Source organism: Esox lucius, chromosome 10 (genome assembly GCF_011004845.1).
Source record: "Esox lucius isolate fEsoLuc1 chromosome 10, fEsoLuc1.pri, whole genome shotgun sequence".
Lineage (NCBI taxonomy): Eukaryota > Metazoa > Chordata > Actinopteri > Esociformes > Esocidae > Esox > Esox lucius.
The window spans coordinates 13,947,319-13,975,305 of NC_047578.1; the positions used below are offsets into that span (position 1 = coordinate 13,947,319).

The window sequence follows — 27,987 nt, forward strand, 5'->3', positions numbered from 1 at the left end:
TAACATTACAACCAGTGTTTATTTGAGTATTCAATAACTATGTATTCTCACAATGCAAATGTACAGCTAACAATTGCTGTCTAACACCATCATGGGTGAGCAGCAAAACCAGTTACACAGATCCAGACAAAGCCTTAAAGTCATGTCAATACCTTCCTGGGGCAGAAAATGAATAATAACAGATGATTAATCATAGAAAACAAAACCCCTCCCCCACTTCTCCCCTCCCTAATTAAGTGACATCCAATTTTACCTACAACCTTATCTTGTCGTAGCAACTCCCAACGGGCTCAGTAGATTGTGGCAAGTCTTCCTCCTAGCCATTCACGCCAAGCCTGCTTTTTCCCGCCACACAGCACGTCCAATCAGGAAGTCACACACACACTGCACATCCAATCAGGAAGTCACACAATCACTGGAATGACAACCTCAGTAGCTTTTGCAGGCATCTGACCCACCTGAGGGAGCCACTAGAGTGCAATAAGTCAAGGAAATCCCTGCTGACGACGCCTCCCTCACCCCTGTGATGCTCAGCCAATATGATTTGTCCCATGGAGCTTCCAGCCAAATGACAGCCAGCGGCACGATCAAGGCTCAAACCTAGATAGCTTGGCACTACAAAAGAGCGCCTGAGACCGCTCTTAAAATGTCTACCATCTGCATCAGTAGACTAATTCTTCAGACATTCTCTAATAGAAGATTACATAAAAAAAAACACTAATCTATAATGCATGGATTCTTTAATGCACTTGCTCTTGAATGCATGGAATCTAGAATGCACAAAATTAGAACAGAGTGCATCTTTCTTTGATCACATAAAAGGGTGAAGAAAACACACTCTGATCATAATGCAGTTAACATAAAAGGCTATAAACAATGTAATAATAATAATAATAATAATAATAATAACAACAACAAACAATAACAATAACAACAACAACAGTATTAAAGCTTTTCATGACCATATCAACATTCAGTGTATTGGGAAAAAATACAATCCCAATATACTCTTTGTATAAAAAAAGAAGCGTTCAAGTGTCAGCATGGGACAAATAGCAGTTCATTTTCTTAGAGGAGATGTACAGTGTGTGTGTGTGTATGTGTGTGTGTGTGTGTGTGTAACTAAAGGGGTGAGGAGGGAATCAGGTCATATGGGTGTGCTTCCACAAATACAGTATGGGGGTCCGAAAGGGGGCGAGTCGCTTGGTCCCAAATCTGTCTGTGCTTTATAGCCAACTACTATGGTCATTTGTCAGCGATCGGAGTGGGGTATAAAATACCAACTGATCTAGGACCAGGCCAGGGGAGGGGCGGGGGGGTGGGGTTGTAGAGGGAAAGGTGGCGGTCCTTGCTGTCAGTCTATGTGGCGTATCTCTTGGTCCACTGTTTGGCTATCCTGTCGTGCTCTGGTCTGTTGGTAGTGTACTGGGTTGCGATGCTTCCTACCAGAGGGTCCGCTGTTAGGACAGAGGAAAACAATTCTTTAACCACCATTAAGACACATTCCCATTCCATTAAATCCATTGTGTTAGTCAGAGAAGCTATTGCCCTAACTGTTATAAATCATGTGTTACCATGAACTGTGAATTCTGTAGGCTAACATAAAAAACATGGAACATTTTGCTTTGTCGCCATGCCTTGGGATTATGGCAAATTGAGTAGCAGACTCTTTGAATGTTTAATCTAGATGAAGCGGTGCCAGCAGACTGGACTAGTACCACAGGACAGGAGAGTGTTGCCCAGAGGCGGAGACATATAGTGTGTTACCATAACAATGACACACTCTGACCAGGGCCATATTTAGGCATTTGACAACAGTCAGGATCATTCAAATGTCAACCTGTCCACCCACTTTCTGTTCTGGTTGGTTGAGCAGAACATAGCCTCTACAGTCACAGGTCCGACCTGGAAACCCTGTAGGTCTACAGTCTCCTGGTGGTGTCCTGGAAACCCTGTAGGTCTACAATGTCCTGGTGGTTTCCTGATCCAGGTGGTCAGGAATGATAAAATAGTTAACCTCCAAGGGTTAATTAGCTGTCATTCTGCCCTCTTCTTTAATGAGCTACAGTATATCCTATTAGACCCCATTCATCCTCAAGACCCTTCCTAATTACCATGAGGGTTGAGCCACTGCTCTTTCATCACGACCCACAAGAATCTCACTGGTGTTTTATTTGTATGATGTATATGTAAACCCCAAAGGAAAAGAGCCAATAGAAAGCATTCTTCATCCTCACGCGTCTACGGACATCTTTATTATCACCACTCCCGGTCTCTCCCAAACGCTCTCCCAGTCTCTCCCAAACGCTCTCCCGGTCTCTACCAGCCGCACCCTCGGGCTCTACCAGCTCTTGCTCACTAGGAGTCGCATTAAGCTCACTTGAACATTTCCCAAAATGTGTGGAACAGTTTGTAATGAATGACACTATACCCCAAATTGGTTGGGATAAAACTAGGTCTGCACCCATTTACAGGGTGTGGCTTGTAGCATAGGTGACCCGTTTAAAGGACAGTGACCAGTGTTCCCCAACCCTCAATCCATCCTTTTATTTTTCTTTTACTGGTTGTTCTGTACAGCATCGTTTCAGTTCAGCTGAATGGTTAAGAATGTTAAAATGCACAGAACGCAGCACTGCTCTGCACTCCACAAACTCTGCCTCAGTGTGTTTCTCCATATGATTGGCTGACTGGCATGTCACTCACCAGGGTTGCAGTCAGTGAGCAGGGAGCAGATGGACAGCAGCACCTTGGAGATGGTGAGGGCGGGACTCCAGTTGTCCTTCAGGATGTCCAGACAAATCACCCCCTGACTGTTGATGTTACAGTGGTAGATCCTGGTACGGAAAGTCACCTAGGAAACAACATAAAGTAGTAAATAAAGCAAAAAACGCTTATGAAGCAACATAGTACTGATATTCCATGTATTACTATTATATCTAAGGAAATAAAGCATTAAGATGACATACAAATGTCTTTCAAAGATTTCAAAGCTTTTAAAGAATTAAAGTTTGGGAACAGGATTCAAATCCCTTAACACTGCAGCGTGTCCTCCATAAAAGCGTGTAGCACCATGCCAACACAGCACCATACCATCCCAGCACCATGCCAATACAGTACCATACCATCCCAGCACCATGCCAATACAGTACCACACCATCCCAGCACCCTGTGATCGCAGCACCATTGGCAGTGACCGGCGATATTCTATGGACAAACACACTTTTGTGCTCCTTCCAGGTCATGTGGATCTCAGCACATCTTTGAGCCAGTAACACAGAGGAAGCGGAGCGAAACATCAGGAAAACAAGAGACTAAACATAATTAGGGAGCCACCTCTGACCTCTGGGCTGCCTGCCTGAACAGGAGGGGGAAGGGGAAACAGACCAGGAGTGACCCACAGTCATGTACTCATTCAGTCTTTCTCCCCTCTAACTCGTACACTGTCCGTCGCACTTGCTCAGTCTATCTATCAAGTCACTTTATGAGCCACTAGCTATGCTGGAATGTTTATGGTAAGTGAGGTCTAAAAAAGCCTCCTCGCTGTCAGGTTTTCCCCAAGGTGTGGTGGGGATCCGCTAGTCTAGTCGCTGTTGTTTGAGTAGCCGCTTCTAAGACAGCGAGAGCCATAGGAGGCTTACCTGTCTGTCTCTCTGTCTGCACAGGCACCTGTCTGTCTGTCTGCCTGCACAGACACCTGTCTGTCAGTCTGCACAGGCACCTGTCTGCCTGTCTGTCTATAGCCCTGAGAACAGCCAGGCAATAAAAACAACCCAGTGGGAGGCCAGGCTCTCAGAACAGATCTGTTTTCCCACAATACCCAGCCAGCAGAGAGGGAGGACAGGAAAAGAAAAGACAGATGTAGAGAGGGGAGTGGGAAAGAGAGAGTGAGACCGACAGACAGAGAGATTAATATGGCAGACAGAGAGAGAGACAGGCAGGGAGGGAGAGAGAAGAATATGTGAGTGAGAGAGAGAGCAAGCGAGCTAGAGAGACAGAGACTCCATATCCTGAGGCTGAACAACAGGGCCAACCCCCAACCAACACACCTGCATAGAACAGTTCATTGATAATAATAACCTTTAACAAAACCTTAGATTCTGTTTATGTTGCAGGCATTAGGACAAGCCATCTTTGGGTTACTGGTCATATGCCCCAACCACTAGGCTATATGGCACCCAGAGAGTGTATTTACCAGTTTTTCTATTGTTTTTTTTTTTCCTTCTCTTGAAATTGTTAACATGGTCTTGGCCAAAGAATTTTCTAACTGTCCATCTCTTCAAATGTCCTTTCCAAAAACCTCTTCAGAATATCCCCGTATTCATGATTGTCAAAAATAGATAGGAAAATACAGGACACATCTTTAAATAGACTGGAAAAATAAAGATGTACTTGTCTATTTGTGATTCAGAGGAGCCATTGATGCAGTTCTAAATGTTTGTCTCTGAAATAGCAGGAGCCATGCAGATGTTTCAAGCCCAGTAAACCAGACCCAAGGCCAAAATAAAAAATAAAAACAATGACAGTAAATATTTTACCCCCCCATGAATAATGCAGCACCCCTCCTTTGGCCAACTAAGATTGTGTGTGAAATTAATTTCACTTGATTACAATTGCTCCTGCCTTGGGCCAATACAGGTATTTAAAAAAAAACTGCAGAAAATTCAGGAAGGTACATCATCTACCCAAATGTATTCAAAATTGGACCAGTGGTTTCTGAGATATTGTGTGACAGACTACACAATTCCCTGTCTGCCAAACGTTAACTCTCCAGATTCAAATAGCTCAAGAGATAAACATGTGCCAATTACAGTGCCACCATTCTTTTCAGATTATGGTTTGTAAATATGTTGAGTATTAGAGTGTTTGATACTTGTTTACCAAATGCGGTTACAATACTAATATATTTTAAAGAATGACGTGCATTATGGTGTCAGACCTCACGCATGTTCGTGGTGATTATCAATCTGGGTTAAAAGCTCCAGAGCAAACACTAGTCTAGGTTACACACCTGTGTAAGTGTGTTTGTGTGTGGGTGTTTACTATGTGTGTGTACCTTGGGTGGTTTGAAGGGGTAGTCTGGTGTGAAGGCAATATCTAGGAAGAAGACTCCTCCCTCATACACAGAGCCTGGTGGTCCCAGGATGGTGGATCTCCATTCATAGATGTTGTCTCCTTTAGGACCAGCACTGCGAAGACACAAGAAAAAGAAAAGAGGGACATGAAATCCACATGAAAGAGAAAGAGAGAATTAAGGATCTATAGCTTATTATCAACGGTCATATCTGCAGTCGCATCCATTCTTACTCCTTACCAGATTACGTGCCATGTAAATAAGAGATTGTATCTGCAAGCAGCACGTTCTGCATGTGAGGCATTACCTATCTGCAAGATCAATGTCACTCGTGACAGATCTGATTCTGGAGTGTGTATAATCTCTTTCTCTCGTGCGTGCTCGACTTGCTCCTGCTCTCTCACACTCACGCACACAAAAGAACCAACACACAGCACGCTCGTTGCCGCATGTACACAGACAGCAGCAGATTGAGAACAAGCGTTCGGGAGCAGCTGGCTGTTGTCGAGCCGCTTTGTTACATTGCCTCTTACTACAGTGTGGAGAGGATAGTAATCAAATCCTATTTTACCAGTGGAACAAGGCCAAACACACTGCCCCGTTTTCTTACAGCAATATTACTTTCTGCACTTAAAGAAGAGGGAGAAGTGGGAGAAAGAGCCATGGGGGGGGTGGGGGGGGGGTGGGTGGAGAGATGTATAGAGAGATAGAGTGAAAGGGAAAAACAGAAAGGGTGGCATTATTGCAATTTGAGGGAGTGAGCGTATCACTAAAGCCATTGATGTGAAATGAATACTCGATATAAGATGTAGATCTCTGTGCTATTATGTAGTGGTTGATAAAAATGACTGAGGAGCTGACTTATCGCTACTCTTCTCCTGACTGTAGATCCAGAGGGTTTTGCACACGTGGATAGATCTAATATATACACTCTCTTCTACAGTGATGATCGGATGTCTTTATCTGGTGTAGTCTAGGACTCTCCGCAACCTCGCTGAGATCCAAATAAACAGTCTACTTAGGCAGCATATCAATCACACACACTAAGACACGGAAACACACAGCACAGCGGTGCTTCATTGTCCTGCACCCACTGGTTTAGAGGAGGACAAACCGGGCAATAGCAAACACTGGTTAGCGGTGACTACGGAGTGGCTACCCAGACGTGGAACTTAAACGACTTTAAATTACCTTCTTTCTAGCATACCACGTTACCGCTTGCAGGATGATTAGCATCACAGGCAATGAATGGCCAGAGAATGTACCAACCTACAAATAGCTGCCGTTCAAAAATATATGAGGCAGTGTGTTAGGCGACATTAGCTCGGGGGAAAAGAGGGATGTTCAGCAGTAGATACACCAGAAAAGGCAGTGGGACAGCTGCACATGATCCACGCGTGTCGAGATACATTTGTCCTGAAGGGCAGAGAAAAAGACAGATCTGCAGCCATGGCTTTAGATGTTCAGCGAAGGACGGAGCGGGAAGAGGTTGTGCCTTCAGGAGACAGCCGGCCTGGTAGTGCTTCAGGTTGTCGTCGCGGTGTAGGCCCAACGATATTAGTGGTTCAGGGGAGGGTCCAGTCTACCCTCACTGTGGGTGGCTGAAACAGATGCTTCGCATGGCACTCGAACAGTCCTTGTATGACTGACCCAAACAGGGACGTTTCGCCTCTCTTCACACACGTCTTTACACGCAACATCTGGATCTGTTCAGAGCACCACCAGCAACACCTATTTAAAACCTAGTCTCTTGGAAGTGCCGGTTTCCCTATCCATATTACTGTAGTCGGGGTGTAATCAGCTGTCTTCAGAACGGCACCGTAGCGGAAGTAGAATTCACACCAAACACGTAAGGTCATAATGGTGGAAGCTCTGTACTCTCTGACATTGGAGACAGTTGATGATGTAATATTAGTGCCACAAAGGCTCCCCCCTCCCTGTTTCTGAACGCCTTCAGCCAGGGCTTCCTCCTCCCTTGCTACCCGCCATCTCCCCTTCTCCGCCCTTCTTTTACACCCACGCCATCATGACACCCCACCCCCAACACCACCCACGAATCGTCCTCCCCGACCTGTACTCCCTCATCTCCCACGGCTCTTCCTGAAAACTATTTTCACTCGGGCAGAAAGAAAAGCAACACACGGAAAGAAACAGGAACTATCAGTGACAACGCCTTTTTCCTCACTCCAGAGATCAGAGGACAGACACTGGTACCAGTGTGAATAGAGAACATTTACAATGTGTTGTATGACAAATGACACCAATACCTTGCTTTCTGACAATATCTGGACACCTCCAAACTTTTCCTTTACCAATCCTGGTTGACAAGGTATTTCTGACAGTACCCACACATTTACAGTTACAAGATATTTTGCTAGCAAACATCAGAAGTGAACTTCAGGTAGAACTGGAACTCAGGTGTCTTGGTGTCTTCTGGCACAGCTGTTAGATTATGGGTGCTTGCAAAGCCAAGAGTTGGGGGTTTGAGTCCCACAGGGGACCAGTCACTATGCACTACTCCTGTAAAATCCCTCTGGATGAAAGTCTGCTAAATGGAAGAAAAAAAAGAAGTAAAAATTCCAACTGATCAGCTCTCTAGAAATACAGTAGCTCATCAAGTCACATTTGTGCCACACAGGGGGGGAGACGGGGAATGGAGAAAGGACTTGGGAGCGTGAACGAGGCAGCAGAAGGCACTCCTCTTCCCACAACCCCGGCACTTACAAGAGATATGTGCTCACTGGATATATGCCCACATCTAAAAGTAGCCCCAGCTATATTTTACACTGGTACACATCCTACGAGTCTATTCATGAGGTGATTTATTATGGTCGTTTCCAGGCTGGAGAGCACCGCATGGTGCAACAAATCACCAGGGAACAACAAATCAGACGCATATCCTGACTGAGTGCTTACCCTGCATAACTTCACACTAGAGATACAGAAAAGATGACACACTTTTAGGAGGACACACACACACACACACACACCATTAGAATACAACAGTAATACCATGTACACTCCACCATGGAAAGCTAATCCTTCCCATTCCAGATTATGGGCTAACTGGATTATGCAGTATCTGCCCCCAATGGATGGATGATACGGTGCCAGCTAGCTACCTCAGTGTCATACTGACGGCCCAATCCCTACCCATTTTAGTGACGCCTCTTGTCTCCCCCACTCTCATTTCCTCTCTACGCCTTGTTTCACTGACAGACTGATTAATGGAGATTAACCTTCATTTTAACAGTGACCTCAGGCATGACGGGCTGCGATTCAGCCACAGTCACCTGTGTCAAAAGTAATATAAATAGGAACATTTCGATTATAAAGTGCCAAACATTTGTTTTAGGGGACAAAAGGGTCACAGTCCAGCATATTAAATTTTAGCAGACGCGTGCAGGAGAAATTTGGGTAAACTGTCCTACATAATAACAGCTTTGATTCCTTCTTGAATCTAGCAACCATTTAGTTACCGGTCTGAGGTTCGAAGCACAAGGCCATTTATTTCACAGATGATGTCCCAGAACCGGCCCACAGCTGGTAGCAATCAAGTAATCAAGTAAGCCAAAGCTAATTTGTGAAGGAACACACACACAGGGAAGGTCTCAATTGTCTTTTCCATGGATCCTCTTCCTCGTCTCCTTCTCAGAACAACAACCCCATTTCCAAAAATGTTTGAATGCTGTATAATATGCTAATGAAAACAGAATGCAATGATGTGCAAATCATTTATCCCTGAATTTAACAAAAAATATTACAAAAAGTCTACATATCAAATGTTGAAAATGAGAAATGTTATTGTTTTTGGAAAAATACATGCACGTTTTGAATTTGATGCCAGCAACATGTTCCAAAATAGTTGGGACAGGGTCATGTCTACCACTGTGTTGCATCATCTCTTTTAACAACACTCTGTAAGCTTTTGTGAGCTGAGGAGTCCAACTGCTTTAGTTTTGAAAGTGAAATGTTTTCCCATTCTTGCTTGACATAGGATTTCAGCTGTGTCTTATTTTTCCTTTCATAATGAACCAAATGTTTTCAATGGGTGACAGGTCTGAACTGTAGGCAGGACAGTTTAGCACCTGGACTCTTTTACTGTGGAGACATGCTGTTGTAATACATGCAGAATGTGGTTTGGCATTGTCTTGCTGAAATAAGCAGGGCCTTCCCTGAAAAAGACGCTGTCTGGATAGCAGCATATGTTGCTCCAAAACCTGTATATATGGTTCAGCATTAATGGTGCCTTCACAGATGTGCAAGTGACCCATGCCATGTGCACAAATGCACCCCCCTACCACCACAGATGCTGGCTTTTGAACTTTGCACTGAAGCTGCATGTTTACATCTGGTTTCTTCTTTGCATGGTAGAATTTTTACTTGATTTTGTGGATGCAGCGACGTACTGTGTTCACAGAGAAGGATTTTCAGAAGTGTTCCTGAGACCATGCAGTGATTTCCACTCCAGAATCACGTCTGTTTTTAATGCAGTGCCGCCTGAGGGCCCGAAGATCACGATCATCCAATGTTGGTTTTCGAACTTTTCCCTTGCATACAGAGATTTCTCCGAATTCTCTCTTTTAATGATACTATGTATCGTAGATGAAGAGATCCCCAAACTCAATTTTATGTTGAGAAACGTTATTCATAAATTGTTGCACTATTTGCCCACACAGTCTTTCACAGAGTGATGAACCCCTCCTCATCCTCACCTCTGACAGACCATCCTCTCAAGAATGATCTTTAATACCCAATCATGTTACTGACTTGTTGCCAGTCAATAACATATCACAGTACCTAATTAGTTGTGTGATATTCCACCAGGTTTAGTTTTTCAGCATTACACAACTTTTCCAGTCTTTTGTTGCCTCTGTCACTACTTTTTGAAACGTGTTGTTGGGATCAAATTGTGGGCATTTGTTTTTCAAGAAACAATAAAATGTCTCAGTTTCAACATTTGATACTATTTTCTATTTTCGAACTTGTACATATAAAAAGGAGGATCCAGGGACTATGCAAATAAGACCCTAAGAATACACTAGACGTCTATATCAAACCACACGCCCAAGACAACACTGGTCAGGCTTGAAAACGTTGGTAAAAACAGTGAGTTAAGTTGCTCCTGAAAAAAGGCCATAGAGATAGATTCTAGGTTTCTACATGGATATATGTGACATTAATCATCATCATCAAAGAACAAACCTTTACACTGTGGTTATTAATGACTAGTAATCTTGATAATGCTTCAGTGACAACATCTTTAGTAAACACTGATCCAAAACACACACATGCACGCACGCATGCAGGACAGTTATTGAAAAATCACCAACAGGTTGTCATGTCTCCATAATAAAGCATCAGCTTGAGATCCATGTGGAATAATCCACTGTAAAAGGTTCAGAAAATGGAGAAAAAACTACAAATCCCTCTGACAAAAAATATATTTTCAGTCTGTTCTGTCCAGTTAAAAGCCTGCATGTCTACTTGTTACCGGTGTTTCTGTGTCCTCGTTTGGCCCAGTAAAATGCTCCCAATGAACAAGTTAATCAGGAACAACATGAAGTCTGGCAGGGGAGGGTGAATGAGAGAGGATAGGAGTGGGGCGAGAGAGAAAGTGGGAAGTGAGTGATTGAGAGAGAGAGGAGATGATACTAATGCTCTCTGGCCTTTCAATAAGTGCCAAACCAATTGTGTGTGTGTGGGTATATGAGTTTGTGTATATACACACACATACATACACATAGACACACACACACACACACACACACACACATACATATATATACATACATACATACATACATATATACACTCACTTAAAGAATTATTAGGAACACCATACTAATACTGTGTTTGACCCCCTTTCGCCTTCAGAACTGCCTTAATTCTACATGGCATTGATTCAACAAGGTGCTGAAAGCATTCTTTAGAAATGTTGGCCCATATTGATAGGATAGCATCTTGCAGTTGATAGAGATTTGTGGGATGCACATCCAGGGCACGAAGCTCCCGTTCCACCACATCCCAAAGATGCTCTATTGGGTTGAGATCTGGTGACTGTGGGGGCCATTTCAGTACAGTGAACTCATTGTCATGTTCAAGAAACCAATTTGAAATGATTCAAGCTTTGTGACATGGCGCATTATCCTGCTGGAAGTAGCCATCAGAGGATGGGTACATGGTGGTTATAAAGGGATGGACATGGTCAGAAACAATGCTCAGGTAGGCCGTGGCATTTAAACGATGCCCAATTGGCACTAAGGGGCCTAAAGTGTGCCAAGAAAACATCCCTCACACCATTACACCACCACCTCCAGCCTGCACAGTGGTAACAAGGCATGATGGATCCATGTTCTCATTCTGTTTACGCCAAATTCTGACTCTACCATCTGAATGTCTCAACAGAAATCGAGACCCATCAGAACAGGCAACATTCTTCCAGTCTTCAACTGTCCAATTTTGGTGAGCTTGTGCAAATTGTAGCTTCACAAATGCTTTGCTGCATACCTCGGTTGTAACGAGTGGTTATTTCAGTCAAAGTTGCTCTTCTATCAGCTTGAATCAGTCGGCCCATTCTCCTCTGACCTCTAGCATCAACAAGGCATTTTCGCCCACAGGACTGCCGCATACTGGATGTTTTTCCCTTTTCACACCATTCTTTGTAAACCCTAGAAATGGTTGTGCGTGAAAATCCCAGTAACTGAGCAGATTGTGAAATACTCAGACTGGCCCGTCTGGCACCAACAACCATGCCACGCTCAAAATTGCTTAAATCACCTTTCTTTCCCATTCTGACATTCAGTATGGAGTTCAGGAGATTGTCTTGACCAGGACCACACCCCTAAATGCATTGAAGCAACTGCCATGTGATTGGTTGATTAGATAATTGCATTAATGAGAAATTGAACAGGTGTTCCTAATAATCTTTTAGGTGAGTGTATATACATACACACACCTTTATACATACACCTATACACACACACACACATATCTCCCCACTGTCTTGTAGTCTGTGTGTTCCTGTTTTGCTATACCTATGAGAACCAAACTGTCCCACCAGGATGGTACATATTTGACCTTCTGGGGACTAGAGGTAGAGGGGACCAGGGTCACTAGAGGTAGAGAGGGACCAGGGTCACTAGAGGTAGAGAGGGACCAGGGTCACTAGAGGTAGAGAGGGACCAGGGTCACTAGAGGTAGAGAGGGACCAGGGTCACTAGAGGTAGAGAGGGACCAGGGTCACTAGAGGTAGAGAGGGACCAGGGTCACTAGTGGTAGACAGGGACCAGGGTCACTAGAGGTAGAGGGGACCAGGGTCACTAGAGGTAAAGGGGACCAGGGTCACTAGAAGTAGAGAGGGACCAGGGTCACTAGAGGTAGAGAGGGACCAGGGTCACTAGAGGTAAAGGGGACCAGGGTCACTAGTGGTAGAGAGGGACCAGGGTCACTAGTGGTAGAGAGGGACCAGGGTCACTAGAGGTAGAGAGGGACCAGGGTCACTAGAGGTAAAGGGGACCAGGGTCACTAGAGGTAAAGGGGACCAGGGTCACTAGAGGTAGAGTGGGACCAGGGTCACTAGTGGTCACCCCTCTGAGCCTGGGTCCTCTCTAGGTTTCTTCCTAAAATTCGACCTTCTTAGGGAGTTTTTCCTAGCCACTGAAATTCAACACTACTGTTGTTTGCTCCTTGGGGTTTAAGACCGGGTGTCTCTGTAAAGCACTTTGTGACAACTGCTGTTGTAAAAAGGGCTTTATAAATAAATTTGATTGATTGATTGGTAGAGAAGGACCAGGGTCACTAGAGGTAGAGAGGGACCAGGGTCACTAGAGGTAGAGAGTGACCAGGGTCACTAGAGGTAGAGGGGACCAGGATCACTAGAGGTAGAGAGGGACCAGGGTCACTAGAGGTAGAGGGGACCAGGTCACTAGAGGTAAAGGGGACCAGGATCAATAGAGGTAAAGGGGACCAGGGTCACTAGGCTTAAGAGCAGGCTGGACTATTGTTCTGTTAGGAAACTACAATGAGACTCAATAGCAGTTAATCTCCAGTAATACCAATGTACCTAAGTCACCCACTTCCTATAAGATCTATTCTTAAAACATGGAATGTGTTCTATACAGTGTAGCAGATAAGGGGGCAGGTAACCTCGCGGTTAGAGCAGCTGACCAGTAACGGAAAGGTTGCTAGAACAAATCCCCAGCTGGCAATGGGAAGCGTCTGTTCTTTCCCTGCGAAAGACGGTTAACCCTAATTGCTCCCAGGTCGTGTAAATGAGAACGTCTTCTCAGTCAACAACAATGAGGACACTACTCAGTCAGTGGTAAAACTGGGGTAATAAAATAAATACATAACAAAATAAAAAGCCTTGTCAGGCACTGGCCATTGTCATGATACCCACAGACCTCTGTTCCTGTCCCAAATCAAACCCATCCTGGTGATCAGTCTAGCTTTTATCTTAAGGACTTTTTCCATCTTCTGTAAATTGTCCTTTCATCCTAACCCTCTTTGATCTTCTTCAAAAACCAAGAGTGATTCTTTTCTGATGGAGAGAGCGCAATGGATAGATAGACAGAGCCTTATCACTTAGCAGTCAGCATTCCATTCAAGCAACAAAGCATCAAGCAGTTTACGCCGTCTGTCTACTGCAAATAAATCTTTCCTCACTGTAATTCCCACAGTTGAACTGGTATCCCTTCTAGCCCTGTCAGCAGGCCAACCAGTTTGTGGCAAGGGAGGTAACGTTACATTATGGGAAACAGTGAGACAATCTGTGCGGAGATCTCAGTCTTAAACTTTATGTGATAAGCAATAAATGGCTTTAACTGCAGCACTTAAGCAGGGATACCGCCGGGCAAGTCAAAATAAATAGTGCATGAAACAAAGGAGGACCTGAGTTGTTCATAGATCCCAAGGAGGATGGAGAGAAAAGGTGCTGTTTATCTTAACTTTGTATTTTGTGTGTGTGTGTGAGTGAGAGAGTGTGTGTGAAGGGAGAAATGGCAGCACAAGGTCAGGCAACCAGACCTGCCAACTCAGCAGTTGTGAGAATGTCTAGCGGGGCTCATTAACCCATCACTAATGAGTCTACAAGGACTTAACCTCTGATGACCAGCCCTTCCTAGACAAATAAATAAACAAATACCTAATAAGTACATTCTTTACAGAAAAATACATTGGCTTAGCTTTGGATTTCGGCTCACTCGTGACTTGAGACTATGACAGATTCCGAAGTTTGCACAGAAAGTCCAAAGGTCCTTTCTATTTCAGCAGCAGGGGATCTGATTTGATCACAGACATCTTGGATGTCCTCAGAGTGTGCAGGAATCAATTTTCACAGGCAAAACACTGCCACTGTGAATAATAAATATTTGATAAAAGGTCGTAATAAACATGTTACCTAGGCACACAAGAGGTCCGCATTTAGAATCCCAGTGGTTCTACTCGTGGTATAGAACAGATTCTTTCTCTGCAGAGTATACAACCACAGACCCTGAAAACCTTTAAAGCTAACCAAATAAAACATCTCTCTTAGTGCCTTGGCTGTAGGGATCATGGCTGTATTGACTACACTGTACTGGGATCATTGATTTCCCATCACTCCGCTATTGACATGGCTGCCTGCCTGAAAACAACAACCCCTACTGAACAGAAACACAGCCTGTGGTCCAGGGCACCAGCTGTAGCGTGGGTTCAAACCCCCCCCCCCCCCCCCCCCCCAATAAAAATGTCTCTTCTATCTTTTGACACCTTTCCATTTATTTAGCGGACGCTCTTATCGACTTTCTGTAATGGCCTTAGTGTAATGAGTGCAAACATTTTCGCACTTCTTTCTGGCCCCCCGCGAGAATCGAACCCACAACCTTGGCATTGCTAATGCCAAGCTCTACCCACTGAATTACACAGGTCTCCTTCACATGAAGCAAAAAGAACAGTTCCATGACCGTCCACTGGCTGTCAACGCCCTTTTTTCAAATCAGTACTGTACCAAGTTTGAAGACCGTATCTTTAATGCTTTGGAAAACCCTCTTCCCATTCCAATTATTTAATCTACTATTAGCACAGCTGATCCTGCTACTCAAGAGCTTGATTATTAGTTGACCAGCTGAACTAGATCCTGGTTCTGGAATACATTAACTCACTGAAACGGCGGCTGGTCCCAGATGAGACAGTGTTGGGAAATCCTGATCAAAGAGATTCTCCTCTGTTCTCAAGTGCTCCCTCTCCGTGCCAGCTGTAAAAGGGCAGAGGAGTAGGGGAGAACAGCCACCTGAAATGAAATCAAAGCCCCTGGCAGGAAGTTGATATCCTGTCTTTGTGAGGGGAGCAAGGCCACGGGTGTGTGTGTTCGTGTGTGTGTGTGTGTGTTCATGTGTGCGTCTTCGCTGGACCCTGTGCCAGAATTGTAAGGGAATCCTACCCCTATTTCTGCAGGTGCAGTATTTCACCGTTTCCAGATATATGAGCCACTGCTTGGCCAAGACTTGCTGCCTTGAGGTAAATCTCGGAGAAAGACTATAATCCATATCATGATAAATGTACTGAAATATCCCAATAACAATTCATTGACTGGTTTAGAAAATTAATGTTACACCGCAGTAACATCTATATGACCCTTAACCCTGTAACCACATGACTTAATAGTCATAACAACAAAGTGTCCCATTAACAATCACCCAAATTAACAAACTGATATATTACTAGGTGGACCATATTATGTGCATCATAATTAATATCATCATTAATGTGCATGGTGTGTGGTTGGTGTTGACAGTTTCGGGTTTATCGTCATCGTTATAGTTGAAGTATCTGCGACGCACTAATGTGACAATATAAGCGCTTATAATATGTTAACGCAAAAAAGAAAAAAAATAAGCATCTGTCAAGTTTGTGGAAAGTGAGTCAAGTGAAGGAAAGGGGCACTTAAATGAAGTTAGCACTGATTTACACTGATCCATTAACTGCTCTTAAAACAGCATTTCTGTAGCCTCGTCCTTCTGTAGCTGCCCAGCGATAAAAGGACACAGGCCCATTAAGGGTTACTAGGGTTTAAAGGAGAAGTGTAGCAGCATAAAGGGCACATTAAAAATGTAGCAGCCTGGGTACTGAATGTTTGAATCCAACTGAAGACATGCAGGCAATTACCAGACCATTTACAACGTGAAGGATGGTCTCATGAGGATGAACGACACACAACCTTCCACCTTGGTTTACTGGTGGGTGTGTGTGTTGTGTCAGTGTGTCTACACTTTTCCTATACCTGGGAGTAACTAAAGTCATCACAAGTATATTAAAGCATATGGTCAGTTGGGCGAAGTGAGGACATTTGACCGGTCTTCACAAACAAAACAGGCTATATAACGCTCAGACGTTATTGTTTAAAAATAGATTCAGAGTTAAGGTCTGGTTTATATATAGGGTGAGGCTTAGGATTTACTTGGCTAGGGTTAAGTGAAATAGTCGATTTGTAATGGATATCAATTGTTTGTCCTCACAAGTACATTGATACTAACTAAGTGTATCAGATTAGGATCGGACCTGGTCCGGTACGAATGTGTCCCATATTGTGCGTGTGTGCATTAAACACTGGGCAGAACCTTTCCTCTGCATTCAGATGAGTGCTTTAATCCATTTTAGAAGGCAAAGCAGCGTGAGAGCCAGTGTAGCACCTGGGAAGAGGTTGGATGCTGTGGGTTTAATCTGCATCATAATTCCCACAGATTCTCTGGCATCATCTTTCAGAGTGTGTGACACTTAAAGGTCTATTGCTATAGTACAACTGGGGACCTCTGTGAAGTCTCTTTCTACAGGGCTTCAAAATAATGCCTAAGAGTCTATTTTCTCCTGAATTCAACTAAGATGGGGGGGGGGGTTCATTCAGGCCCTCTGACTGCCACTGATGAAACCACATGTCAGGTTGAGACCTGAGAAAACAGGCATTATTACCAATTCATCAGCATCCGTTTGTACTGTGCGGCTCCTCTGCCTTGCTCTCCTGCCCTGAAGCCATGTCTTATGGTAATAATATTCTCAGGTATGTACACAGCACAGGAGCAACGCTCAGCTGCCTCTCTCCCCCTACAACTGGTTGGTTGGGTACGAATGTAACAACACCAGGGCAGACACAGACTGAAGGCCAGCCAGGACACTTTCAGCCACGTAGCTGCAATAACAAAGGCCGTCAAAGCCAGATAATGGACGTGACCAGAACGGCTCTGTACTTCTGGACCTCCATAAAAAAACAACAACGAGGTGTTACATTGTTACCTTCTTTCCCACTCTTGCCCTGGTCTCATTCATTCCACCCTAGGCGGCGTCTCTGACAATCAGATTGGTTGGAGAGTGTAGAAGAGAACCTCTCCCAGCGTGTGCATTCTTCTCGTCAAGACCCTTATTCTGGAGTTCTAGTTGCAGGTGTTTCTTTGACTTTCCTCATGCAGGAAGACAGCACGAGCCAGATATGACTCTGTGTAATAAAAATGTAATGATGATGTGTCCAAGTACTACCAGAGGATACTGAAGGCAGCTCATTACGGGAGGGGGGGGGGGCTAATCACTTTTCCGACACGCGGACATGATGGGCATCTCAGATAACGCCATTGGTGACCTCGGTCCCAAAACCCCTTCATCAGAGCGCAGCTCAATCAGCTGTGTCTAGAGGCTGGGGAGAGAGGAGACACGAAGGCAAGCAGAGAGATGGTAAGATGAGACTTGGTGAATTGGAAAAAGGGAATGATGATCTGGGAGATTGTGAGTGTTGAGGAAGAGAGGGAGTAAGGAGAGAGGGAAAGACAGAGAAGACATGCAGACTCAGAAAAGATAAGGGCAAAGAAGAGGAGAGGAAGGCCCTCTCCGCCCTCCACAACACTGTATGATGAAGATAATTATATCCAGTATGAACTCAGTGAGTGGGCTGCAGAGAATTGTTCTGAGCCTCTTATGTTGAACAGATGGGACTACGACCAAACTCTCACCTTTTCCCTCTCTCTCTCTCTCTCTCTCTCTCTCTCAGAGGTAGGGACTATCTGCACTTACCTATCCCTTTAACAATCAGCTAATTAAATAAAACAGAGATTTTGCGCAAAATGTAGAGGTCGAGTGTCACTGCACATTTATTGAGAAAGTTGAGAGATCTCAATCCACTTGAACTCCAGACAGAAGCACAGTGACTGTCTATGAAGAGCTCCGAAAACAATTTAAAGCACGTTGTTTATTCATGGCATTGTGGTGAAACATTCCTGCCTTCAATGGAATTGTATTAGATCTTTGCTCCGCCCACCACCCCAGCTGAGAGGAAGCCTACTGATGTGGAACGTGGAATGCTCAGCGTATCATAAAAATAGCAGTGGTACGCCGATGCCTCCAAATTAAGTATTTAATTCATCTTTCCCTTTTTTTCCTCGCTGATTCTCTTTGTCTCTCTATCCGGGTGGCTGACAGAGTCATTTATACAATGAGATTATTCTGTCTCTTTAACAAAGGCTTGTTGAAAAAGGATTGTTTCCAACTACTATGTGCTTGGTTTTTCTCCCCGCGGTCTCTGGGATTGCCTGTTTGGTTGTTCTGGTTTGTTGTTTTAGTGGTAAAAACTCAATGTAAGTTTACCTGAAAACAAGTTCACATCACTTACCATCTCCCAATATGAACTATTAATGTTTTATGATTTTATTGACCTTTTTAAAAGCAGCAGGCACTTGATCATGTTAATGGGTTGGTTTGATCTATTCATATTGTATTGTCATTTCTACTTAGGAACAATGCAAATAACAGTGGGATGAGTGACAGATTAATGATGCCAATTGTTTCACGTTGTTGTGGGGAAATTATTGCGTTTAAAATGTATTAATATTATCAAACAGCCCCTTACGTAGCCCATATTTGCAGAAATAATCCTTAATGGGAGTCTGACACATTGACATGGGGGGGGGGTTGTCGTTACCATGGAGGCTGTGTGCAGTTCATATTAGAGAGGTGTTAAACAATAGAATTGAGTAGAGGACGCTTTACACTTTGTCTTTCTCTTGGTCTGCTCAAGTGAGAACACAAGCAGTGAATTGTGTAGGGAATCGTTTTGCAATCTAAACAGCGTTTCATATTTTGAAAATATAAAAATGCATGTGAACAATACATGTGTATTTCTGGTAAAAAATCTGAATGCGATGCTCATACGGATCACAGTCCCAATATACAGTATCTCACAAAAGGGAGTACACCCCTCACATATCTGTAAATATTTGATTATATCTGTTCATGTGACAACATTGAAGTAATGACACTTTGCTACAATGGAAAGTAGTGAGTGTACAGCTTGTATAACAGTGTAGATTTGCTGTCCCCTCAGAATACCTCAACACACAGCCATTAATGTCTACACCGCTGGCAACAAAAGTGAGTATGGTCTTGGCCACCGTGCTTCAGCTCAGTTTCAGGGTCTTAGAAATCTTATAGCCTAGGCCATCTTTATGTAGAGAAACAATTGTTTTTTTCAGATCCCCAGAGTTCTTTGCCATGAGGTGCCATGTTGAACTTCCAGTCATCAGTATGAGGGAGTGTGAGAGCAATGACACCAAATGTAACACACCTGCTCCCCATTCACACCTGAGACCTTGTAACACTAACAAGTCGCATGACACTAGGGAGGGAAAATGGCTAACTGGGCCCAATTTGGACATTTTCACTCAGGGGTGTACTCACTTCTGTTGCCAGCGGATTAGACATTAATGGCATTGAGTAATTTTGAGGGGACCACACATTTTTTGAGGGGACCACTGTTACTTTTGTGAGATACTGTATGTCCATATCAAAAGTCAGGACGTTAGCAGGCTAGTTAAAGATGCAGTCTGGAACTTTTGTGAATAACAAATAACTTTTTTAAACCTCCCATTTTGGGCTGGTTGGGTAATATGTTGTTCATTTGCGTGTAATTCAAGTTTGACAGTTCAACCATTTTTAGGGTCCTGTTTTGTCTTGACAGAACCACTTTTACTAGCAGTGGCCAAAAATCACAGAAAGCATCTTTATCTCATAATTTGCCACACATTATATTTTCACAAGTGACAGCATTATTCCTATTATCATCTTGGAAAAAGTGTTGTTAATCTCAATGAAACTTTCAGTGTGAGTACAGCCATGAATCTACATTACTCCCCCTACCCCTTTCAGAAAAGCTGATATAATAAGGCAATTATGTTGGCCTGTGTTAAAAATAAAAAAAATACACACTATTCCCTCCTCCCTCTGTCCTCCCCTCCCTCTGTTTAAAAACACTTAGCAGAAGCAGCAGAATCCAACGCGTCAGCTATATTTAACACTAAAAGGTCAGACAGCCCTCCACTCAGCCCCTAGAAGAAGACTGGTTAACAAGGTTTTCCAGAAAGCACATCTCACCTCTCTCTCAGACCACCAAACAAGGAGGGCTTCAAGCTAGCGACTGTGTCTGGTGTGTATGACATGCATGTCCCGGAGGAATCTCAGCAACAAGACCAGGAGTCAATGCACACTGGGACGTGTGCTCACTCGCTACCCTGTGCTCTGCTGACCGTGTTTCAACCCTAAGATCTTCACAAGGACTGTGCATATCTCCAAAAAAAAGCCCAAAAAGCCCTTTCAAGCTGTCTGAATTATCTTCAATATAGGCACCTAATGCAAAAACTGGAGTAGCTATGGGACAGGTCTGTGAGTGTGCTTAAGTGGCCCAGCCAAAGTCTAACTTGAACCTGACTCAATGTGGGTAGTGAGACCTGAAGATCACAGTTCAACAACACAACAACATCCCAAATCCAGGTGTACAAACCTGGTAGATGTATACCCAAGAAGACTCAAAGCTTTGAACGCAGCCAAAGCAGCTTCTAGAAACTACTCAATAAAGGGTCTGAACACTTCAGTACACAACTTGTGCAGTACATTATCAGGCAAAATAATGTGTGTAAATTGACACACAAAGAAATTCTATTGAAAAACAAAGTCTATAACACAACAAAATGTGAAGAAATTGAGGGGGCCTGAATTCTTTCTGAATGTTCTGTACTCTCCCACTGCAGCCCTCCGATATAATATGCATCAATCAATACTTTTCATTCCACTTCATCACTCAACATGGGGGTGTCCGGATATGGTTACCGGAGTTAATTACTCTGGAACCACACGCTAACACGCGGCGTTCCTGGGATTTTGGAGGGAGTAGCAGTGGTAGAGAGAAGAGAGAAAGGATCCTCCAGGGCATCCAGATATTTTCCTTCTGCCAACAGGGGGATTGTTATCATAACACTGCCAGGACCATCATGAAAAGATATGGTAATGAACACACACACACAGGCACAGAAACACACACACACACACACAGAGGCACAGAAACACACACACACAGGCACAGAAACACACACAGGCACAGAAACACACACATAGGTAAAAAGCCGTGTTGAGCAGTGGGGTAATATAATGTGTCTGGCGTGGGGCTATTTACATCCCCTAGCAGAGCACTTGTCACATTCAATCAATTACTCTCTGCTGGTGTGACAAATGATTAAACAAGAGAAAATATCCCCACAACACCCCATAATATCTCCTCCATGTCCTGCCTACTTACTTCTAACATGTTGCCAAATGCCTTCTTCAGATGAGACACACTTCCATTATGAAAGCGTTTTATGTAGGTGTTTTATTTTCCCAAAGGGGAAGCATAACGACTTAACTATTTTTTTAAATAGAGATGAAAAACAGAGACAGATAGGAAGAGAGACAGAGAGAGAGAATGGTTATGAGGAATTCATGATGACTGGAGTTAAATTTTTTGGAAACGAGGAGGAAGAACCAAAGTGCTTCGCTGCAGATGGAGAAGAAAGGATGGAGAATAAAAGAGAAAAAGCGAATGACGTGAGGATCAGTGTATGTTTCTTCGCACCGTTCCAGTCTTCATCTCCAGGGACTCTTAACACTGTTGTCACATCAATTAGTAGGTGAGGACAGGCAGAACACACACATTCTTTTTTAATAAACAGATGGTGTATGTTTCAACTCGTAGCAGAAAATATGGAAAAGAGAATGATCCATGAAGGATTTAGCTTAGCATCTTGATCTAATGTATTTTATAGGCTACCATAAATTATTATTTATGGTGTATTACATCAATATATTGTATGGCAGTTGTAAATCACACTCACGCTTTTATCTTAAAGTTCTAGGATTTGGCGTCAACATTTACAAATGAAACACTTGAAACACTTAAGGTTTAAAGAAGACAGCCAAAAGCTTGGGCCTGTTTCTGTAAGAATGAACCAAACACCCACTAGGCTTCCATACACAAATCAACAATTTAAATGTGTCAGAGCTCCCTCGCATTGCCCTGTAATGACAGATACTCAAGTAAACTGTGGCAAATCCTTCACTCAGTGCGCACACGCACACACACACACACACACACACACACACACACAGTGAGCCAACCAAACTGCCACTGCCTAACACCAAAGTAAATCTATTTGTTATGAACAGCCTTTTTATACAAACGTCATTTTCATTACAAATGTCTAACCATGAAATCTCTTTTTCCCCCCCTCTCCCTTTGGGCCTTTGTCAGTGAATATAATAGCACGCTTCATTAAGATTATCCATAGCTGGGGCGGAGGGATACCCCCTCACGCTAACAAACAGTCTGAAGCTGCAGGGGGAAAACCACAAAAGCAGCGTTTTCAGTTGTGAAGTTTTATTTCTGTCATTACCCAAACCTTCACCTTTTTTAGCTCACACAAACCTCCACTTACACACACAAACACACACACACACATACCTCAGTCATCTATCTCAATAAACACTGACTCCACAAAATCCACAAAATGTCAACATGCAGAAGCCCTTGACTGACAGGTGTCTTGTAACATCTTTACCGCCCACCGTTATGACCATGGCAACTGTCAACATTCAGCTGGTGTATGTTGAAACGGTGAATGGGGTGCCTTTTGGCAGGAGTCAGAGCAAACACAAGGCGCGACAAGCCACTTCACTCGAGGAATCCCAGTAGTGAACATTCTGGCCAATCAGGTCAATCCCAAGTCTCTCTACTCCCGCTGTGACCCGCCACTCAGACAGCTCTGATAGGTCTATTTACCTTCCAGTCAGGCCAAACAGCATTGTAAATGCAGGCACCACTACGGTATCTAATGTATCCATCTGTATACCATTCACCTGACTCACTCAGCCAGCATAGCTCAGGCAATTATACTGCAGGCTATTCACAACAGCATTTCCTTATACACCACACACTGCTCAGACTGACAGTGCCAGTCACTGACAAGATACGCACACACATGCTCACGCATGTACATAGGAACGCACGCAGAGAGCTCCATAAAGACAATTAACTTGCTCCTACCTGCAGTTAGGTGGCGGGTCCAAGGTTATCTCTGCCAGCTCCTTCTGAATCCTGGGTAAAGAGGAAAATCAAACATTATACATGTTTTAGTATACATAAACACATATGTATATATATATATCTAAATGAGGCTACATGAATACGGACACGCGCGCACTAATTTTTTTTAAAACCTTCCAGTAAAATCAATCTGTAAGTGTACACACTGAATAGCTCATTGATTTACTAATGAGCTCCTAGCATTGTGACTGAATACAGCAATACGTCCTGTCGGGCTGTATCAACATGAGGACGCACTGTTGAATTCCTCGCCTAGTTTCATGGGGTGGTCCAGACTGATGCCGAGGTCAGACCGTACCTGCCGTGTGAAAGTGTTCCATGTGCAATCTGGAGAAATTCATTGTCAGGCTGAGATGAGGAATTGAATGACTCATTGTGTACTACATTCAGACCTTTTCTCTCACTCCACCTCTCACTTACACCCCCCCCCCCCCCCCCCCCCCCCTCAAATAAGGGCCATGATGCATGGCTTCTGAATGTTGGATGTAAATTTACTATAGGGTATTCAAGGGAATTTAAAAAAATGACAAACCTTCCCTCTGTTTATCCACCTACCTGTTGGGAACACATTCAGAAGAATAAAGAAATAAACAAACAGTGGCTTACTTTAGTCAGTTGGCGAAATCGGGGCAGGGGTCATGCTCCTCTACTACACACAGCTCTGATCGTTACATAACCATGCCCATAGACAACTGTGGTTTTGTTTTTTTGTCATTTGCAGTTACGTTACCATGCATTAAAGATGCACTGCAGAGCTTTGGTATTGTAATTGTGATCAGTAGTTGTGAAAGCAGTGCTCAGAAGCCAAAACGGTTGTATTTTTATATACTGTTATTTCAATCTGTACTAAATCGGCCATTTAATATATATATTATTAGAACCTTTTATTTCTTCTTCTAAAATATACAAATACAGTTTTTAACAGCTAATCAGCAATACGATGTGGTTAAAATCCCAGAGAGTACCTTCAGGCTTGTAATACTCCACTCACACAATACTGTCAGTAGCCACCTATCCATAACCATAACCTTGCACACTTTGACAAACACGGCTGCCGATATAGATACATTCATTTCCGCCAGAGCCTGTCATATCACGTGACTAGGAAAACCTCCTGAGCATTACCGTAGAGCAGGAGAGCTGATTTAAAGGAGACCCTCCTCGTCCATAAAAATGAGGCTCATGACGACCATCAAGGCAGCACTGCTCCTAGATCCACACTCCTAATCTAAGTCACTTCATATCGCCCCCTGGCCCTTAACGCTCACAACCGTTGCACCAATCTGCTTCACGAGCAATACGCACACATTGAACTAGGGCCACAGGGGAGGACAACGGTGAGCTGCCTTCCTGTGTTAGGAGACGGCGAAGCGTCACGGCGTCAGTGGAAATGGCTCACCACAGTTCACCACCAGCACTCAGAGCAGAAGAGGACCTCAGGTGGTCCTTTTGTTTATTTCATCGGTCATCACCGTCGCTGTCGGCTCATTCCTTTTCAAATGTCATGGAAGAGCGCGCGTGCACACACACACACACACACACACACACACAAGACTATTGACAGATAAGCACAACACCTCAGGGAGTTAGTGAGCGGGGAAGAGCAGAACAAACGACAGCACATACAACCCCTCCGCTCCACTGTGTGTGTTGTATTGATAATAAACCCTTGTTCATGATCGGACTAAGGGGTAAATCACTGTACCCTACTATTCGCTACAGGCAGCGAGGAAATGCTGGTTTTCTGCACGGGTCTGTCTAACTGTAATACAATCACCACAGCTAAGGAGTATGTTGTCTCACTGCACAGCACACGCTGTGTCGTTTTGTCTACAGTATTTTCTCCTGAGACGGCACATTTTCACTGGTGAGGCTGCAGGCTGTTTGAGCGGATGGAGGGAGGGAGGAATAAACAAGGGAATGAACTGGGGAATCCACGGGACAAGGACCAATTACAGAACAGGCAGGTCTCCCTCCCTCATTTCCACGCATTCCGTGGGCTCTCCATGTCCCACAAACCATTGCATTTTACACTCAGTGGACACCTTATTAGGCACACCCATCTGGCGCCGTGCCGAAAGCCCCAGTCCTCCAGTGCGGGCCTGGATTATATTGTGCATAGATTTTACAAGGCATCTGAAAAGTTCCACAGGGATGCTGGCCCATTGCGATGCGATGGCATCACTCGGTTGTTGCTGACTGTAAGGTGCTGCAAACAGCCTGTTCCATTTCATCCCAAAAAGGCTCTAATAAGTCGAGGCCTGGGGATGGCGGCGGCCATTCAAGCAAACTGAAACAGGGTTCGTCTTACCAAGCAATTTTCCCCCCTTCTATTTTACAGTGTCGGTGGGCAGGTGCCCAGGGGAGCTGCTTCTTTTAGTTTTTAGCTCATGGTAGTGGAACCAGGTGTTGTCGTCGGCTGTAATACCCCATCCTAGACAAGGACTGACGAGGCACTCAGGTGTGACGTTCTGCACACCACCGTTGTACTTCGCAATTACTGGGCTGTTTTTTTTGGCCTGCCTGTTAGCGCGCACAATTCCCGACGTTCTCTTTCGACCTTTCTGATCAAGGAGTTGTTTTCACCCACAGGTCGGGTGCTGACTGGGTGTTTTTGGTTCTCTGTAAACCACAGACACTGTCTGGTGTAAAGAAGCCCAGGAGGATGTTTATTACTGAGATACTGGAACCAGTGTGCCTGGCATCATTCATTCTAACATTCAGTCTAACATTACCTAAATGCCTTGATGTCTGTCTGTTTTTTGTTTTTTTACAGGAAGCCATAGCTATATCACTCAATGTCTACAGAAGTAATACATGTTTTATGAATGGGTGGTGTACCTGATAAACTGGATACTAACTGTATAATAGCCCGTTGATTGTTCTTTTACAGCAACTGGATCAAAGTTTTTCTACATCCATATTACAGTGTGTATTAAGTTCATTCCTAGCTCTGAATATAGTCCAGTGCTAAGTTTGAACTGTATTCCAAAGAAATTCAACCAAAATATAAATATACTGCTTTCCAATTTTATTTGAACATGACTTTCAAGGACAACATACTAGATTAGAAAATATTAGAACAGAATAGACAGGAGAGCAGCCCTACCTCTTGGCGCTGGTGGAGAGCTTGGCAGCGGTCTTGCTGGATATCTTGGCCTCTTTCTTCTTAGGCGTTGTCTGATCTCTCTCTCTCTCCTGGCTCTGCTCCTGGCCTGGTGGGGCCATCTCTCTCTGCTCGGCGTCTGAGCTACCCCCACTGGTGTTAGGACTGGCGTCCGGCCTTGAGCTGGGTTGCACCTCACTGGACATCCTGGCTCTGGGACACAAGTGCAGGTGCGCGTGTGTACACACACACACACAGAGAGATAAGCAGAGGTTTTGGGGTTTCACTACACACCTTACAAAGCAGGCTCTTTAATCCATATCACCTGACTAAAGCTGAAGGTGAGATTCCTAACTAAACTACCAGAGATGGCAAGTAAGCCACAACCAAGATAATTAAATAGTGTTGCCTTCCCAGCATTCAGGTCTTTTAAAGGTCATTAGAATAAGGCCAGCAGGTTCGATGTCCCCATGGTTCAGCTCACACTACAGCCATATAATAAAAGCTCCTCCTACAAGGTCGCGATTGTGCATGCATGCGTGCGTGTGATCTTCAATGAATGTAAAGTGCAGTAACCCACACACTGGTCATTAAGATCCAGTATATATTGAGTAACATTCTATTATGTTATTGATTGCGTTCAAATCTGAGTTTATTGAGGACACTAATTCAGATTTGAGCGAGGGATCTTTTTTTAACAATTCAAAAGTGACAAATCCCAAGCTGTATGTCTAACAATCCATAAAAATACAGATAAGGATGAGCCATTTTTTTTATTTTGTTGTGTAAATAATCCCTGTTGTCACGCGCGGCTGTCAGAATAACTGATCCAGCCTACTGCGGTGGAAGCAGCCGTCACATCGCGTGTACCCCACGTAATTGAGGAGGCCTAAACATTAGCCCCACAACCGTAATCGGAGAACCCTCATGTGCCATGGACTGATCCCTTTACGAAGACCCAAGACATAAGACGTGAAGTCTGTGAAGATACACAAGACAAAAGCAGTTTGAGTAAAATGTTAACCGTAAAGCTTACTAATGCCCACATGAAGAAGAGCCCTCTCCGCACAAAAGACACAAAACACCCCCCCACCCCCACCACCCCCTTCCCCCAATGAGGATATCGTTCTCCTCTTCGGCCATCAGCTCTTTAAACGTTACTTTCAATGCGCAGTTATTACAATGTTTTAGTAAGAGGTTACCTTCCAAATAGTTGACGCACGCACGGTCGATGCAAACAATTTGCTATCAACCCCTGAAGTATATCCCGTGTATAGCTCGGCCGTTCTATTCGATCTGGTTCTCCGTTCGCTTTCGTTATCCGCTCAGACTGGCTGCTAGAGAATGTTAACCAGACCGCCTCTGAACGCGCGCTCTCTTTTT

The 27,987-nt window shown here is 44.0% G+C and overlaps 1 protein-coding gene across 2 annotated transcripts; it reads right to left on the reverse strand.

The window, feature by feature from the left end:
• On the reverse strand, nucleotides 1-27,962 carry LOC106024483 (ubiquitin-conjugating enzyme E2 E1). Of its 2 annotated transcripts, XM_013135589.4 has the most exons (6): nucleotides 27,807-27,962; nucleotides 26,608-26,817; nucleotides 23,439-23,489; nucleotides 5,054-5,186; nucleotides 2,704-2,851; nucleotides 1-1,457 (listed from the first exon to the last, which is right to left on the reverse strand). In XM_013135589.4, exons 2-6 carry the CDS (start codon nucleotides 26,808-26,810, stop codon nucleotides 1,360-1,362), a joined length of 633 nt encoding a protein of 210 aa, XP_012991043.1. In that variant the 5' UTR covers nucleotides 26,811-26,817; nucleotides 27,807-27,962; the 3' UTR covers nucleotides 1-1,359. The 2 variants fall into 2 exon arrangements, with proteins under 2 accessions (XP_012991043.1, XP_019905879.1); XM_020050320.3 differs by lacking the exons at nucleotides 23,439-23,489; nucleotides 26,608-26,817; nucleotides 27,807-27,962 and adding an exon at nucleotides 6,263-6,291.
• Nucleotides 27,963-27,987: the final 25 nt, after the last annotated feature.

What these genes read in the sequence shown, in the direction of transcription:
- LOC106024483 (XM_013135589.4), bottom strand. Translation starts at nt 26,810, where the DNA reads ATGTCCAGTGAGGTGCAACCCAGCTCAAGGCCGGACGCCAGTCCTAAC. An exon ending in GACCCGCCACCTAACTGCAG is followed by an intron (nt 5,187 to 23,438) that starts GTAGGAGCAAGT and finishes GTGTCTTCGCAG; the next exon opens with TGCTGGTCCTAAAGGAGACA. An exon ending in ACCCCTTCAAACCACCCAAG is followed by an intron (nt 2,852 to 5,053) that starts GTACACACACAT and finishes GTTGTTTCCTAG; the next exon opens with GTGACTTTCCGTACCAGGAT.